The sequence below is a fragment of the Pocillopora damicornis genome, chromosome 8 (genome assembly GCF_964200805.1).
Source record: "Pocillopora damicornis chromosome 8, jaPocDami1.2, whole genome shotgun sequence".
NCBI classification, from domain to species: Eukaryota; Metazoa; Cnidaria; class Anthozoa; order Scleractinia; family Pocilloporidae; genus Pocillopora; species Pocillopora damicornis.
In genome coordinates, this window is record NC_142677.1 from 18,208,453 (window position 1) to 18,223,685 (window position 15,233).

Here is a 15,233-nt window from a genome sequence, read left to right on the forward strand (position 1 = left end):
ATTGCTAATCATCGCTTGTGTTTATTCTAATTAAACATCAAATACATATTTTCTGTACCTAAAGTAGTCCTAAACTCATTTTTTTACAAATATATACTTTCTGTATCTTAAGTCCTAAACTCATTTTTTTACTTAAGTTAAAAGCCAATCAGTGTGCTCAAAAAGTCTTTTTCACTAGGTTTGTAGATTCTCAAAAGGTGGCAATAATATGTCCTTGTTCAAAAAGTATTTTTTGCTGGTTTTGGTTAATTAAAAAAAAAAAGTAGCAATGGTATCTCTCCTCTCCAAGTACATAGGGGCCTAAGGTGCCATAAATGTATGAGGATTTCCTTATCCCTTTAAAAGAAATGAGAAGAGTTTCCTTTTTTTTAATACATCTAAATTCATCATAAACCCTTAAAACCTTAATGCATCAGTATGCTTTTTCTCTATACTGTGCTCTATACGTTTCCTGAGATGGTGACAAGGAGAATTTGATGAATAATCAAAAGTTTCTTTAGTTAGTCATCATTTCCTTTATTCTCGGACGTAGCTTAATTTTTGATTCAGGAGTGACACTGTAAGGAGAAATAAGATACCAGTCACAGTTGTTTGTATTAACCCTTCAACTCCCAAGATCTAGTTGTTAATTCTCCTATCTAGCTGTTAGACATTTCCTTGTAATTTGGTTACAGGAATTTGGTTTTATATTGTGATAACAATCTCTAATTAATAAATTTGAGTAATCTCATTACATGTTTGTTGGATAATGTATAGATATTGTTGGGAGAAGTTGCACAAATCACTTCTGGGAGTTAAAGGATTTAATAATGTTGATTACCAGATAGTTTTGCAAGATAGAAATATATCAAGGTGTTAATATTCAATTTAAGTGTTCAGTCAAATAAGAAGCTGACTGCAAATTATATTGTGACAAGACAGCCATCTGTGCTCTTCCAAGAAATTAGTCTTAATTTTTTTCATTCAATTGTATAACTACTCTTAGAAATTTTCTTTGTTGTAACAAAACTTGACTCCTGTACTTGGATTACTGTACTGGTTGGCTTTTCTGTGTAACACATGTGATAAACCACTTGGTCCACAGAAAAAGACCCCAATTTCTGTCCTACAACAGAGAAGGAAATATTGTTACTATCAGTTCATCACTTCAGCTCTTTGGACTCCAAAAAAAGGGGAGCTGCGCTTTTTCTAGTTAACAAGCTGGTTGAAGTCACTGAGTGCAATGAGACCAGAACAGAGTAATTTAGGTAATGTAGAACTCTAATAGCTCATCTAGATGGCTATGTCTGCAACCAAATCTTGATATTCATATCTCCTTTGCTTCACATTTCAGTTCGCTGTTGCAGCCTAGCCCTGAACTTTTTCTGTCACTCACCCTTTGTGTTTCTCCCCAATACCCTTAAAAATCTTGCTCCACTCTGGTCTGCCATACTGTGTCTTAGCATCCAAATGTGTTATGTTATCTTCTTCACCCTGATGTATAATTGACTGAATTGCCTGAAATAAACAGGTAACTTATTATCACTTTCTTTCTAAAACCCACATGATAGCTACATGTTAAATATTACATCTCAATCTTTTTTGGGCCCTATGGGGAGGGAAAGAAAATGATGCAAAGTATACATTGTATAAATAAAGTGTAAATCACTGAGAGGAAGGATGCCATAGACTCCATAAGTTGTAATTGCCTAGAACAAGACCTACTGAATAAGCTCAGCAGCATAAGATGAACATTAACCTTCAACTAAGTCCATTATTCTAGTTGCAAAAATGTACCTGGCAAAAACAGATCAACATATTCCTTAGACTCTATACCTCCCCCTTAACAAAATTTTCAAAGCATGAAATAACAAAGATTATTCACATCAACTAAATACTAAACCTTAGTGTATATAATAATTATAATACATATTTCAAGCCTGCTCATTTATTTAAAGTCGTCTTACCAATTTAGTATCCCATCCTGTGAGATATATGTGATATTCCACAAAGTTTTTCATATTCATTTCTTCCATCTGAAATTTAAGGTGAAGGAGTATCCATTTTTTAATTTACCTCATGATCAGAGGAGATCTTCTAACCCCAAATGTTTTGAATAATCTAAGTTTCACAAACATGTATAGTCATCTATACAACAGGCGTGATTTCAGTTTTTTTTTACCTGAATTTCCAAATACCTTAAAAGGTCTGTAAACCATTCAAAGGCCTTTTCATCTCGGCAGATCCAGAAAAAATACACCTTCTGGATCTTTAGGTCAGAATAACTTTTGTTTTGACGATACCTGTAGCAAGAAAAGACTGAATTTAATTTTAACAGTACTGTTAAATAATTATATTTACTGTCAAAGAATGCATACTTTCTGTAAAACAAAAGATGACCATGGCTCTTACTGTTTTTGAATGAAAAGAGTAGTTATACAATTGAATGAAAAAAATTAAGACTAAACAAAATCAAGGGTGGATGTAATTTAAGTAAGATGGATTGAGAGTTGGACAAAATTTATCAACTGAATCAGAGAATGACAAAGGGTATAAAATCTTTCTCCATTAAAAAAGTACTTACCACACGGACTTCAATATTGATGCAAAGGGAGTTACTCCAATACCAGCTCCAATACACATAATGACATCATATTTGAACACATCCTAAACAAATCCAAAAAATTCTTTATAATATAAAAATAATAAACAAGGAGACAATCATGCAATTATATCTCAGATAAATGATAACTGTCATGAAAAAAAAAAAAAAGTGAAAAGGTGAAAAAATATTGTCCAATGATGTTCAGATGGCAGCCATTCCTTCTGCAGGGGTGGATCTACCGAAAGGGTACAAGGGGTTCCCCCCCTTCCTTGTATTCTGCATCATTCCTCAGAGGTACACCTCATTCTAAGAAATAGCCTGGATCTACCTCTGCTATAACCAACATCACAAAAAATTAGAGCCTCTTACAGTGCTTGATGTTCCAAAAGGGCCATCGACAGCCAACCTAGAGGAAGAAAATATCAAACAGATTCTTCAGTATGGTCCCTCTTTGAGAAAACTTTGGCTCTTAACCCTTAACACCCTAACATCAGTTTGCATATTTTCCATACTGTTCTCTATACATTTCCTCAGGTTTTGATGAGGAGAATTTGTTTAACAATCAATCAATGAATTAGAGTCACTCTTAAGTGTTCAAAGGATTAATTACTTCAGTCCGCTGCCAGGGCGAGAAAAATCACCAAATAATCAACTAACAATAGGGATCATGAAAAGATCAGATTTCATGCCAACCTATCATCAAGCATTAATGCATATAAACAGTATGCACATTGCCAAATTTAAGATTCAAATACTTAAAAAAGTTACTTTCAGAACCTTGGACAGGAGCTTATATCTTTCATTCCACTGTCATTTGCTCCAAACTCTCTGTGTAGACTGTCTAAATAATACATAAATGTCAATTATAAGAAGCACAGCATACATAAAGAAAAGTGTACAGGAAAGTAAAAATGATTACATTAAATTTGTAAACTAATTCCAAAGATACCAACCTTTGGAAATCTAAAGTCTGGGAAGGTGTTCAATTTTAGAATATATCAAATATCTACATCAAGATTATTATTTGGTGGAGAAAGTAAAACCTGAAGTTGCCAAAATAGGCATTTATTACAAGAGATTGGGAGATTTGTTTTGCATGTGGAAGAAAATATTCTTTGCAATGCCTTTTCATGTATTCTGAATAAAAGAAAAAGGTTCTATTTTAATTGTATCTACCTGTCCAATCGCCAGCATTTCTGATGTGAACACTGAAGTAGGACTCCTCAGGGGCCTAGAAAAGAGATGTTTTTATTAAAAAAACCTGACTCTAAGCTTAAAAAAATATTTTTAAATCCTCATCATTGAGTAACAAAAGAATGACACACATGTATAAATTCATTTAGACTCTTGAAAGTACATTAGTGACAGACCAATCAAAAATGATAAATATAACTGTCACAGTAGTGTCTGTAAAGAGTGTCAACCTGTTGGCCAAAGTCCAGGACAAGTTCCACAAAAAATGGTTGTCAGTGAATGAGTCAGACTTATTAGTTGAAGCCAGAATCATTGTCATTCACTTTCATCTGACAATGAAACCCTCTGAGGTTGCCACAACATCAGTAGCTGTACCACTGTTAACAGTCTTTTCACAACAAATTCTCATGATCACATGCAATGATCAACTGTCAAATGATATACAAGCAGGGAAACCAAAGAAATAAAATGCAGATGGACTCAAGTGAAGGAAAGTTAAACTATAATGAGTTGATTTCAGATAAACATAAAAAAAATTATGTATCAGACTGGTAGAGACAAAAGCAAATTTTTCTTTCTGACCAATCTCAGAGTGCAGTGAGATAAAACAAATACAATCCTTTTTGACTCGATCTACGCAATCACTTCATTAAAGTTTCTTGAAACAGCAATCAAGTTCTGTAAATTCATACTTACAGATGTTAAAGTAAAAGGATGCCACTCCAGATGTGAGATCTTAGGACACTTCAGAAAAATGTACTAGAACAGAAATAAGTGGGGCATTAAATATAGCTCATTCACTACAGAGTTAGTAGAATCAAAGGCTGGTTCAGAAGAAACTCATTAAGTCAAATCAAGTTGTTCATAATAAGTTCAAATGGCATCTCTTACCTGTCCTGCTTCACATCTAAATCCATCCTTCTTCATCTGAATTTCAAGCACCCTAGATGGATGTTTTATTACCTAACAAAATAATAAATTATTTAGAAGATAATACATCTTCAAAAAGGAATGGATATTAAATAATAATAGAAAAGTTATGACTATATATCAAGAATCATTACTACTTACTGTTGGACACATTACAACTCTAACTTCAATTTTAGTTTTCATTAAAATGCACAATATTGTACACCCAATATAGTTGAGCAATTTACATTTATTCATTAGACATGAGTCAAATGGTAAAAAGTTTTTAATACTATCAAATGAATTGAATGGGTGCTAAAAGTAATCATTAATAATAAAATTACATTCTTTGACAAATGATCTCACCTTAAGAATTGTCACCTGCTGAAATGATCTGTATATTCTGAGTAACCGTTCAGCACCGTACAGGATCATGGGGAAAATCACAAACTTCCAAGTCTAAAAAAATTCACAATTGTTCATTATCACAAACTTATAATCAGTTCAGCAGCACAAATTGGCTATTGTCTTGCGTACATGTCAGATTATGTGGATTCATTACATATAGTTAAAGTGTGCAGATTGCTGTTTTTAAGCTACATGCAGAGGGTGTCAATTATGAGGTAAATAGTTTTAAAAATGACAGTAATGGTACCATTGCTCCAGATGCTTTTAGCTGTGGTCTAAATTTGTAGCAGCTGGTTGAATGATTTTTCCAGTAATTTACATTATCACAGATTTCTGGATCATGCTCATCCATGTTAGTTTGAAAACGTAGAAGATCCCTACAAAAAAAAGTTCAAGTGATTCATGAGAACTATATACACAATAAAAGGCTCACTGTGAATAAAATTTCAGTCAAATCTGTAAACCATCCAAGGGGAGTCTCCTAAAATTCCTGTATATGTTATTTATAGGTAGTATCTCTGTTATTTTAGTTCAGTGAGCAGGATAAGAAGTAAGAGTTAGAGTTTAAGCCATGACTATGCCATGGTGTTGTGTTCTTAAGCAATTACCTAGCACTCTACTTTCACAGTGCCTCTTGCTTTATAAGCAAGAGTACAATATAGTACAGTACTGAAAAATGAGTAGTGTACTGAGACACCTGCTTTGGGGGGGGGGGTGTTTAACTTCTCTGAAAATAGCATCCCATCAAAGAAGGGTGAGTGATACTCGAAGTCAGTTGATAATACAGAACTTGGCCTCTGGCTGTAACGTGCCACTTAGTTCATAAAACTCATCCCCCCTCCCAATGGCCTCTTTCAAATATTTTAAAGGGGAACTTGGGGCACTATTATAATCTTTTACAAAATTTTCCTCACTTTACTGAATAATAAGCAATTAACAGAGATCTACTTTTACTCTTTGACTATCTATTTGATGGAGGCCAACACATTTAAAGGATTTAATAAGGAAGACAACAAAATTTGAAGCTTCTCATACAGGAATTGCTTTCTTTATCATAACTGGAACAGAGTGTCTTGAGCAAACAAGAGTCATCTACTTAATAAATTTTAAAGCTGATGGTAGGTGGACAATTTTGATTTTTTCAAATCTCAGAAAATGTTGAGATTATTTCATATCTGATAATAATTCCTTAATTTTTCATTTATTATATAATTGCTGACACAATAAAATGAGTAATTACCCAGTGCCATGCACAACAAGGCAGCCAAAGAAGACAACAAACAAATGGTGAGTGAACCAAAAAGTCTCAAAGTAGGATCTCCTGCATAGAAGAATATATTAAACACAACATCAGACAATGACACTTCCCGCCTACTTTAGAAAATTTGTGTAACAGAACTTTTTGTAGAGACTTTAATTGTTGTGACATAAATTTTTGAATCAATGTTTCTGATCAGAAGTAAACCACATCTGCTCTTAAGAGGAAAATCTTTGTCCATAGGCTTCGACAACAGATGCACAATATTAAAAGCTGAGTTTAAAAAACTGCTCCTTCATCAATACAAAACTCTCAAAAAGCTTAAAAAAAGTCAATTTTAATTAATCAAAAGCAAACCTTATCAGTTCAGTTGCTGATGATATCATGAGAATTAATGACAATGTCATCACCACACCTGTGACCCCAGCCACTGCATTAAAAAAAGGAAAACATTATAGTGACCAAATATATGACTTTCAAAAAATATATGACTTTCATATATTCTTAACCATTTAGTGACCAATACTGTCAGAAATAAGTAACTTGAACTTCTACCACTTTTTTTTCTTTTTCTTTTATTTCAATCTAAAGTAAGTTAGTTTCACAACTAGCATTTTCTCATACCTGTCTGAAACAATCCTGATACAGGATCCTATGGATACAAAAAAACAATACTCTCAAAACATACTTTTAATTATTACAACTATTGAGATCCAAAAAAAATTTAAATAATTCAACTTGTTTTTGTCAAATAACAAATGAAAACAATTAATGTATCAATCATATAATATTATGTTAACTGATAGTTTGATTTAAACAGCTATTAATCCTTTAACTCCCAGAAGTGATTCCAATATCAGATGTAACTTCTCGTTGCAATTCAAATATGTTATCTTCAAAACAAGTTATGAGAACAGACAAGCTGATCAGCTTAAGCTAGGGTGCTACCTTGATAAAACACCAAATTCTCCCATCCAATTTACAAGGGAATGTAAAGCAGCCAGTCAAGAGAATTACTAAATTTTATTTTGGGATTGAAGGATTAAAGCTCAATCATACTTTGCCTTACACGATACAGCCATAATTTCATTTCAAAAAATTCATTACTAACTCCAATAAGTCGCAGATCTCAATACCAAATAATTGCTTTCAACTTACAACTCCAGATTCTCTGATAGGATTTAGCCAAGGGTTATCTAACTGACTCAGATGCTGTTCAATCTCTGTGTCTGCCTTTGATTGGCTCTCAACAAGGTTTGTCAAGTTGAAACAGTGGCCACATATGTGAACCACTGTAAACAAGAAACAAATTAAGCAAAAATATTTTAATCAATTTTTTAATGAAAAAGAAGGCATCATCATTTACAATAATATTATCTTCCATATAGCAATTCTCTTCTGGTTATTCTTGCTTTCAGTTTTATTGACTTTAGGCAATGAAGTAACTAGATGCAATTTAGAGGTACTCTTCAACTGAGTTTTGATAAAAAAAAAAAACCAGTGAAAAAACTAAAGCAATTGGACTTGATTATCACAATGAACACAGAAGGTACAAGCTTTGGGAAAATACCCCTAACTGAAACTAAGACGTAGGGAAGTTATGATTAATCTCAGTAATTGCCAACATTATTCAATCTATAGTCATTGCGCATAAATATACCATGGATAGCCTCAATTCACTCACCAGTGAAAAAGCAGATAGTGTAAGCACAGTACTTATGGAAAGTTATATTCTTGTCCAAAAGGCTTATGATGCTTCCACACCAACCACACTATGAAAAATGAGAATTCTTTTTATGCTGCCTTGACTTCCATGAGTGACCAAGACAGAATGATCCTCCTTACAATGTCAACACAATATCAAGCAGAGAAGTGATGCAAATAAACATATCTTAAGATGTTTTGGTCTGTAGAATCACTGAGTATTTTACAAGTTGTACCATATTTTGATGAGCCCATATAGGACAAGTAAAAGTATAAACATTTAATAAAAATACCAAGCAATACTTTATACACACCAAAACTTCTAATAAATTATTTATCTTCCACTTGTTTCTTTTTCCAAGTGTTTCTGCCCATTTTTCATAAGTTGGGAAAAGCAAAGTGAAGAGAGAAGCTTAGCCTGTGCAGCCCACTGGTTAAACAGTTTTTTTTTTCACAATACACAATAACCAACTGTACAATATCACAGGATATTTGTACTCTACTTTGTGCAGTTAGATAATAAAAGAGATGTATCAATTAGAGGGATTATAGGTTGATCCAATACCAAATTCTCTGATGGAAGTAACTTAATAAGAATTGTATGACACAAAATAGGGAGAATTTCTTATGTGATCCTGGGAGAGAAAGGGTTAAATATCTAATTTCTGTTAAAAATGAAGTCAAGACTGAGTCAGATTTCTTGGACAAACAAGATAAGTCAAGCTTGACACATAAACTCAACAGTAAGACTAATTGTACATAAAACTGACCAATCACATAGCAGAAAACTTAACCCCTTAACTCCCACCAGTGACCAAGACAGAATTTCTCCTTACAATATCAATACAAAATCAAGGATACAAGTGATGACAACCAAGAAAAGTAGAATTAGGGGATTATAAGTTGATCCAATATCAAATTCTCAGAGGTAACATCAGAAGAATTGTATAGCAGACAGAAAGGAGAATTACTAATGAGATCTTGGGGGTTAAAGGGTTACCCTGAGAATAATCACAAAAAGTTGGATCGCATTATTATCTAGTAAACAACATACATTGAGATTACTTCTGAGAAGAGAGATGATATTACGACACATGGATAGCAGGATTAACATGCAGTTGAAGTTCAACACCATTGCAGCACCTCGGGCAAAAGGGAGTCCACCCTAGGAACAACAAAATCATAATTATTTAAAATAGATCAAAGTAGAATTTTCAAAATCTGAGATAAATTGGTTTTTATTTTAACTATTAAGTGGATAATGTAAATTGGCCATTGTTAAGAGTTTCCAAAACTGATTTCTCTCATTAAGTTGTTTGCTAAATGCAAAAATTAACTTATTTATGAATCTATCAAAAAAGGGATTAACAATTGTGAAATGGCTCTTAAAAAGTGATTTTGCTAAACCAAAATCAAATTCCCTGTTAATCCCAGAGAGACTCACTGATTAAATTGTCATGTCCAAAGTTTGAAGTTTGAAAGTAGACCTCAATTTTTTTGACTAATGAAACAGCAAGCAAAATCTAGCCTAGACATCTTAAAATCTGTTGGTCAGAAAAATTAATAAATAAAATAGAACAGTACCTTGACAATAATCCTCAAATAATGATACTTTTTTGTTGTGCCATATTTCATGTATGTTGAGGCAAAGAGTGCAACATTTATAATCATCCATATCATCTGAAAAAAATTTTTCAGTTATTCATAACAATTGAAAAAAAAGATTTTAGTTTGTGAAAAAAAATGCATTGAAGTACGACTTAAAGCCACAAGGAAGACCTTCGGCCAAAATCAGACAAAATTACAAAATGATTAAAGAATCCATCTCTAGCATTGCTTTTAAAGGATACCAGCAGATTTTTGCAGAAAATATGCACACCATTCTGATAAAGAGAGGGTCATTGAAAATTCATATAGAAAGGAGAGGGAGGGGAGACAGTGGGGGTCTCTTTAATGCTAAATTTTATAAAAGAATTAACCGGAAAAGACTGAAATTATCTAGAATCTAGGGGGTAATAAAACAGACACAAATCTGTGCAGGAGGTACAATTCTATTGAAACACAAATTTAAGACCAGACTTACAATAATCATTCATAAATGTACTCTCATATTTAAAACTATAAATATTAATTGGGGTTTCATTCCCACAATCTACAGTTATGCATTATCTTGGTCTTAAAATCTTTTCGAAAAAGATGATCAACTGATTAACAAATCAAAAACTAGAGTGCTATGATGTTAAGTAAAATTTGTCACGCTTAGAGGAACAGACATTATGTTAATGATAGACTGCTGCATGGTATGCAAATTTCAGAGATTCTGTCAGTTGTTTAGTTTGCAGCAAACTGTTTTCAATTTATAACTTTGTAAATTTATATTTTTTTTAGGTTGTAATTGATAAATTATGTTTTCTAGGCTGTTTTTTAATAGAAAACATATTCAATACTAAAAAATTAGGGACTGTTCAACTTTTCATATGTTGAGGGATATTCAAGATATTTGACTTTCAGATTACAATGCCTGTTCTTCTTCTTCTGAATGATTCTTCTCCTTAAGCATTCTGCCCATAACAAAATAAGGGTACTATGCTGGGCAATCAAAGTTATCTTTACAAAGATTGTTTTTTATTTAGACTCAGTAACAGAAAGATAATGTGTTTACTAAGCTAAATGTAATCTTTCCTTGTGCAAACTCTAAAAGTAAGTCAGTAATCCTGTCTTGAACAATATCAAAACACAGAAAGCCACAGAATATTGGCTTGTTGAAATCAATGAGCTGACATATGAAGTACAAAGCAGTTGATGCAATTTCTCACGTCACAGAAGCTCAAAGAAGATAGTGTAGATGAAAGTGAACTATAAAAAACATTTTTCATGATTTAGATGATTTTGTACATAAATATTTTTGGAAATTTTATGATTATTTTTTAAAATTTAAACTGTACCAAGCTTTGCATGTCTATAAGCACAAAAGTTTGATCACAGATAATGAATCACTCAACATGCAAAAACACAATTCTGAAGTGTGGGTGTCTAAGAAAAAGTGATACTGTTTACCATATTGTACAAAAACCCTATGGAATAGTTAGTCAAATATATTCAAAGAAAATTATATTATTCAATCTCATGTAATTTTAGCAAGATTACAAAGCCCTATATAATTAATGCTGAATATAAACACCAATAATTAAAAACTATGACATCATGAACAAGCTTTCAAAAATCTTCACAAAGACTTTTAAAGATTTATTGTTTGCAATGCATCATTAAATAAAAATATTGTGCTCATTTCAGATGAACAACATTCACAATAGAAGTAAAAGTTTGTCGACTGGCAAAAAAGTTTAAATTAAGCATCTAAAGCTATCTTTTTATTACTTTATTGCATCTGTTTTAGGATCACTAGACTCAGGTGATCCTTATAATCTGATTGGCTCTCAGCAGTGTGATTAATTCACTGACCCCTTGTCTGTTCTGATCTAGAAACTTAAACAAATCTTGAATTGATTAATTGCAATTTTCCACCCATGCGGCACTTTAAGTCTAGGGCTCTTAAAGCTCCCTGACGTATGGTCTTAATTCTGACTGGCTGGAAATTAAGATTACTTCAGGTCTGGTCGTACTAAATAGAATTGATGAGAGTGCTGTGAGGAAATATTCACAGTGATTCCTGTTGATTAAAGAAGTTCATCATGGAAGACTTAAAAAGGCACTGTCATTCTTACTTAGAGGCTCCTTGTTTCGTGTTCAAATTGAATGCCTGTAGATCCCTGACTAACTTCGTTCAAACAGCTCGTCAAACAATAATTACAATGACTTTCAAATTGACACTATCAATACCAGTTGCATGTTTACAAGTTCCAATGAATCTGAAAGGCCTCTTGAAAGGTAATCAAAGTATTTACGTCAATCTCCTTACAAAGGAACATCTCAGCGAGCTGAGCGATGTGAAAGTTCCGCTTTTGTTTTTCCTGTTCGATTTTCTCTAAACAGAAGATGGTACCTGACCATCAAAATTAAAACCATTGCAGTAAGAAATTTTACACGAAAAACACAAATCTAAGCTGTAGATAATCGATTTGCCCAAACAGTGTATTCTAATTTTAGCTTGCATTGTCTCGCAATCGCGGAAACGTCTGCTTTGAATCGAAAACTGTGCGTATGGGTGCATCGAGCTTAGACAGACAGGACACTCAAACACATTAACCCAATAGGATAAGTTACCTCGGGTTAAAAAACGAAATCATCTTGGAATAAATCCCATTATCTTTTCAAATAAATCTAGAAAAACAGCTATAAAGTTCCGTACATACCACAAAAAGGTATCTTGCAATGTCATTTCTTGAAAAAGCCATTAGGCTCAGTAGAATTGGCTCGTTTTGCCTTGAGAATCGTTCCTCCCGTTTGAAAAAAAATCTGCAAGTGGAAACACATTATAAAGTCAACTTTTCTTTCAAAATAAAGAATTTCGTGTAAGTTTAAAAATAGAAGGCATTGAATTTGTGACGAAAACATCGTTGTCATTTGACCTCGAGACGATGGTAGAATTCAAATCATATTTACGGGAATCGAAAAAGATACTTACCCTCTGCCGATCTGTGTACAGACGTGGAATCACCACCTTACTTACTCGGTATCTAATGCGGTTGTGATCAGCTGTTCCTTATATTGGACTTGCTGTTCCGCTTATTTGACTGTCCTTGCATGACTGCACAAACGAGCAGAGGAAGGTGTCCGTGACAGCTCATCTGTCATTGTGTACTCAAGCTAAGTTAAATAAATAAATTTTTAACTTAAATAATAAAGCAGAATTTCGGCCCTATTCGTCACGATTTAAACATACAAACAGTTTCCTCTCTTCTTTTGGGGTAAAAGACGACACTGTCTACCTGTTTGGGTCCTTTTTTTTTTGTTTTTGTTTTTGTTTTTGTTTGTTTGTTTTTTTGCACTTTCTCTTTTCACTCTACCCTCCAAAGGTTATTTTGAGCTCGAGCCAGTTCACCTCCATTGAATGTGAATAGCTTTTTAAAACGCCTGGTAGAGATCTACCGTCGCATGCTGATGAGACGCTCTGTAAATCTAATACTGAATGTCCTCTGCGGAAGGTCAGACAAATCGCTTAAAATTTCACGATGAAACCGTTTTTTATTGAAAAAATCTTCCGCCAGCCTCTTTTACGGCGCACCTTTTCTCCGTGTCATGTCAATTATGTTCGTTGTTTGGCCTCAAAGCCACGAAACACGAGTGAATTGACTGGAGTGACAGGAATCAAACGGAAAGGTGTCAAGAAGGAAAAGAAACATGATCCAGATGAAGAATTTATGCAGCTGTGGAGTACTACAGAGGGATATATACAAAATGTTTTTAAAGAAAGAAGAACAGGGATCAAGTTGACAAAGGAAAATTATAGAAATACGTTTGTGACTCCAAATGTCACCACCCTGCCCATTGCAAGTGAACTGACTAAGGAGGAAAGAGACGATCTTCTCGATGATGATGGGACGACAGAATTCAGGATTCCCACAGCAGAGGACTTTGCAAGGCTAACTCCGGTATACAAGAGTTTGACAGAGGAGGAATTAGATGATGAAAAAATATTTGAAAGAAAAGATGAGAGGGATGAAGAGGAAAGGGAAAATAAGGAAGAATCAGATGTTATTGATACTTCTAAAATTCTATCATTTGAAGACTTCAATCTTCACCCAAAGCTTATACAGAAGCTCAACATTTTTGGCATTGTCACTCCCACTGACATTCAAAAACAAGCAATACCAATAGTTTTAAAGGGAAAGAGTATTCTTATTCAATCAGAAACTGGATCTGGTAAAACTATGGTATTCTTATTGCCTACTCTGCAATCTCCTGGAAAAACCTTTGGCACAATAATCATTGCACCCACAAGAGAATTGGCAAGTCAAATGTTGTTTGAGGCTCGTCGTCTTCTTGGTGATAAAGCTATTGTGGAGTCTTTTGTGAGTTATCCTAAAATGTAAAAAATGTAGCTTACAGCTTTATGTAATCTAAGCATTTATTTTTATGTGGGTCAAATTTAGTGGACCACTAAAAAGTTATTGGCCTCAGATATAAATGAAAATCCTGTTTTTTGGAATTTAGATAAAAAGAATCTAAATTATTTGCTTGGTTGCTTTTGTAATCAGAGGTAGGTATAGCGTAAGAGAAGGTTTGTCTCAAAGAATGAGTGTCTGCTCTTAAATTACAAGGATGTGATAGTTTTGTAATTCTCCTCTCTAACTGCTATATATCCTTTTGTATGAGTAATATGACAGAGAAACTTGTAAACCCTTGAACCTCTAAGAGTGACTAGCATCAAATTTTTCTTCTCATTATCACCTCCGCATCAAACATTAAGGTCCTGAGAATAAAGGAATGATTGCTAACTAAAGAGACTCTTGAACAAATAGTTGAACAAACTCTTCTTGACAGCACCTAAGGAAATGTGAAGAGAATAGTGTGGAGAATATTCAAACTGATGTTAGGGTGTTGAAGGTTAACACTATGAATACAATAACAGAATACTGGTGTGACTAACATTTTTAACACAGAAAAAGCACAATATCCCTTTGGGTATCAATGCATCATGATTTTTGACCCAATCATTCTCTCGGCAAGTAGCTATGTATTAAATTTTCAGGGAGGATGGTTACTTTTTTTTTCAGTTTTCTGTCTAAAATAGGGTTATGAAGTACAAATGAGAATTGATAATCATCTAACTCAAAGAGTTTCCCTACTCTCAAAACCTAAGCATTCATCCTTCTTAAGATGAGATGATATGAATTTTTTTTCTTTATTTAGGTGAGTGGTGTGAATTTTAGTAAACAGGAGGCAAGATTGAAAGATAAGGCAAAGAAACCTTTGATAGCTATTGGAACACCTAAGAGGATTCTTGAAATAATTGAGAAGGATCCTTCACTGGTGCAACGCACTAAAAGGATCATAATTGATGAAGTGGACAAAGTTCTTTTGCCACTTCATAGGAGGTCCTCATTCAAGAAGCTCACTCATCGCGCAAACTATCCTAGAGCAGCTAAGACAGTGGTGGAAAAAGTTCTTCAGTTATCTAAGGTGTGAATTTAGTGAAATTCATCCTATTGATATTCAATCAGTCTTCTTCATATCACCGATGACTGTGTGAAATGCAGCAGCTTGATCTTGAAG

At 33.5% G+C, this 15,233-nt stretch overlaps 2 protein-coding genes across 4 annotated transcripts in view; one reads left to right on the forward strand and one right to left on the reverse strand.

Annotated features, from left to right (window-relative positions):
* Positions 1 to 12,994, reverse strand: LOC113671789 (NADPH oxidase 2). Of its 3 annotated transcripts, none has more exons than XR_016188944.1 (22): positions 12,901 to 12,994; positions 12,643 to 12,824; positions 12,371 to 12,473; positions 9,642 to 9,737; positions 9,112 to 9,222; positions 8,038 to 8,125; positions 7,512 to 7,645; positions 6,978 to 7,005; positions 6,711 to 6,783; positions 6,336 to 6,416; positions 5,343 to 5,472; positions 5,054 to 5,146; positions 4,670 to 4,741; positions 4,475 to 4,537; positions 3,761 to 3,815; positions 3,362 to 3,425; positions 2,954 to 2,990; positions 2,564 to 2,646; positions 2,178 to 2,282; positions 1,947 to 2,015; positions 1,376 to 1,497; positions 1 to 1,105 (listed from the first exon to the last, which is right to left on the reverse strand). XR_016188944.1 is itself a non-coding variant. In XM_089213878.1 (22 exons), exons 3-22 carry the CDS (start codon positions 12,410 to 12,412, stop codon positions 982 to 984), a joined length of 1,686 nt encoding a protein of 561 aa, XP_089070004.1. In that variant the 5' UTR covers positions 12,413 to 12,473; positions 12,643 to 12,824; positions 12,901 to 12,986; the 3' UTR covers positions 1 to 981. The 3 variants fall into 3 exon arrangements, 2 of the variants coding, with proteins under 2 accessions (XP_089070004.1, XP_089070005.1); XM_089213878.1 differs by having other exon boundaries at positions 2,162 to 2,282; positions 12,901 to 12,986; XM_089213879.1 differs by lacking the exon at positions 12,901 to 12,994 and having other exon boundaries at positions 2,162 to 2,282; positions 12,688 to 12,811.
* Positions 12,964 to 15,233, forward strand: part of LOC113671791 (uncharacterized) — a 4,946-nt gene continuing 2,676 nt past the window's right edge. Inside the window, exons 1-2 of the mRNA XM_089213877.1 lie at positions 12,964 to 14,029; positions 14,871 to 15,140. Of these exons, the coding sequence (XP_089070003.1) occupies positions 13,190 to 14,029; positions 14,871 to 15,140 (1,110 nt within the window). The 5' untranslated portion in view covers positions 12,964 to 13,189. The remainder of the gene's footprint in view (positions 14,030 to 14,870; positions 15,141 to 15,233) is intronic.

Bases quoted from the DNA above. Each gene is read 5' to 3' on its own strand.
- LOC113671789 (XM_089213878.1), bottom strand. From the start codon at position 12,412: ATGGCTTTTTCAAGAAATGACATTGCAAGATACCTTTTTGTG. The intron at 2,647-2,953 runs GTAAGAGGCTCT...GGATTTGTTTAG, and splicing joins CTTTTGGAACATCAAGCACT to GATGTGTTCAAATATGATGT. The intron at 2,016-2,161 runs GTAAAAAAAAAC...CTTAAATTTCAG, and splicing joins TAAGGTATTTGGAAATTCAG to ATGGAAGAAATGAATATGAA.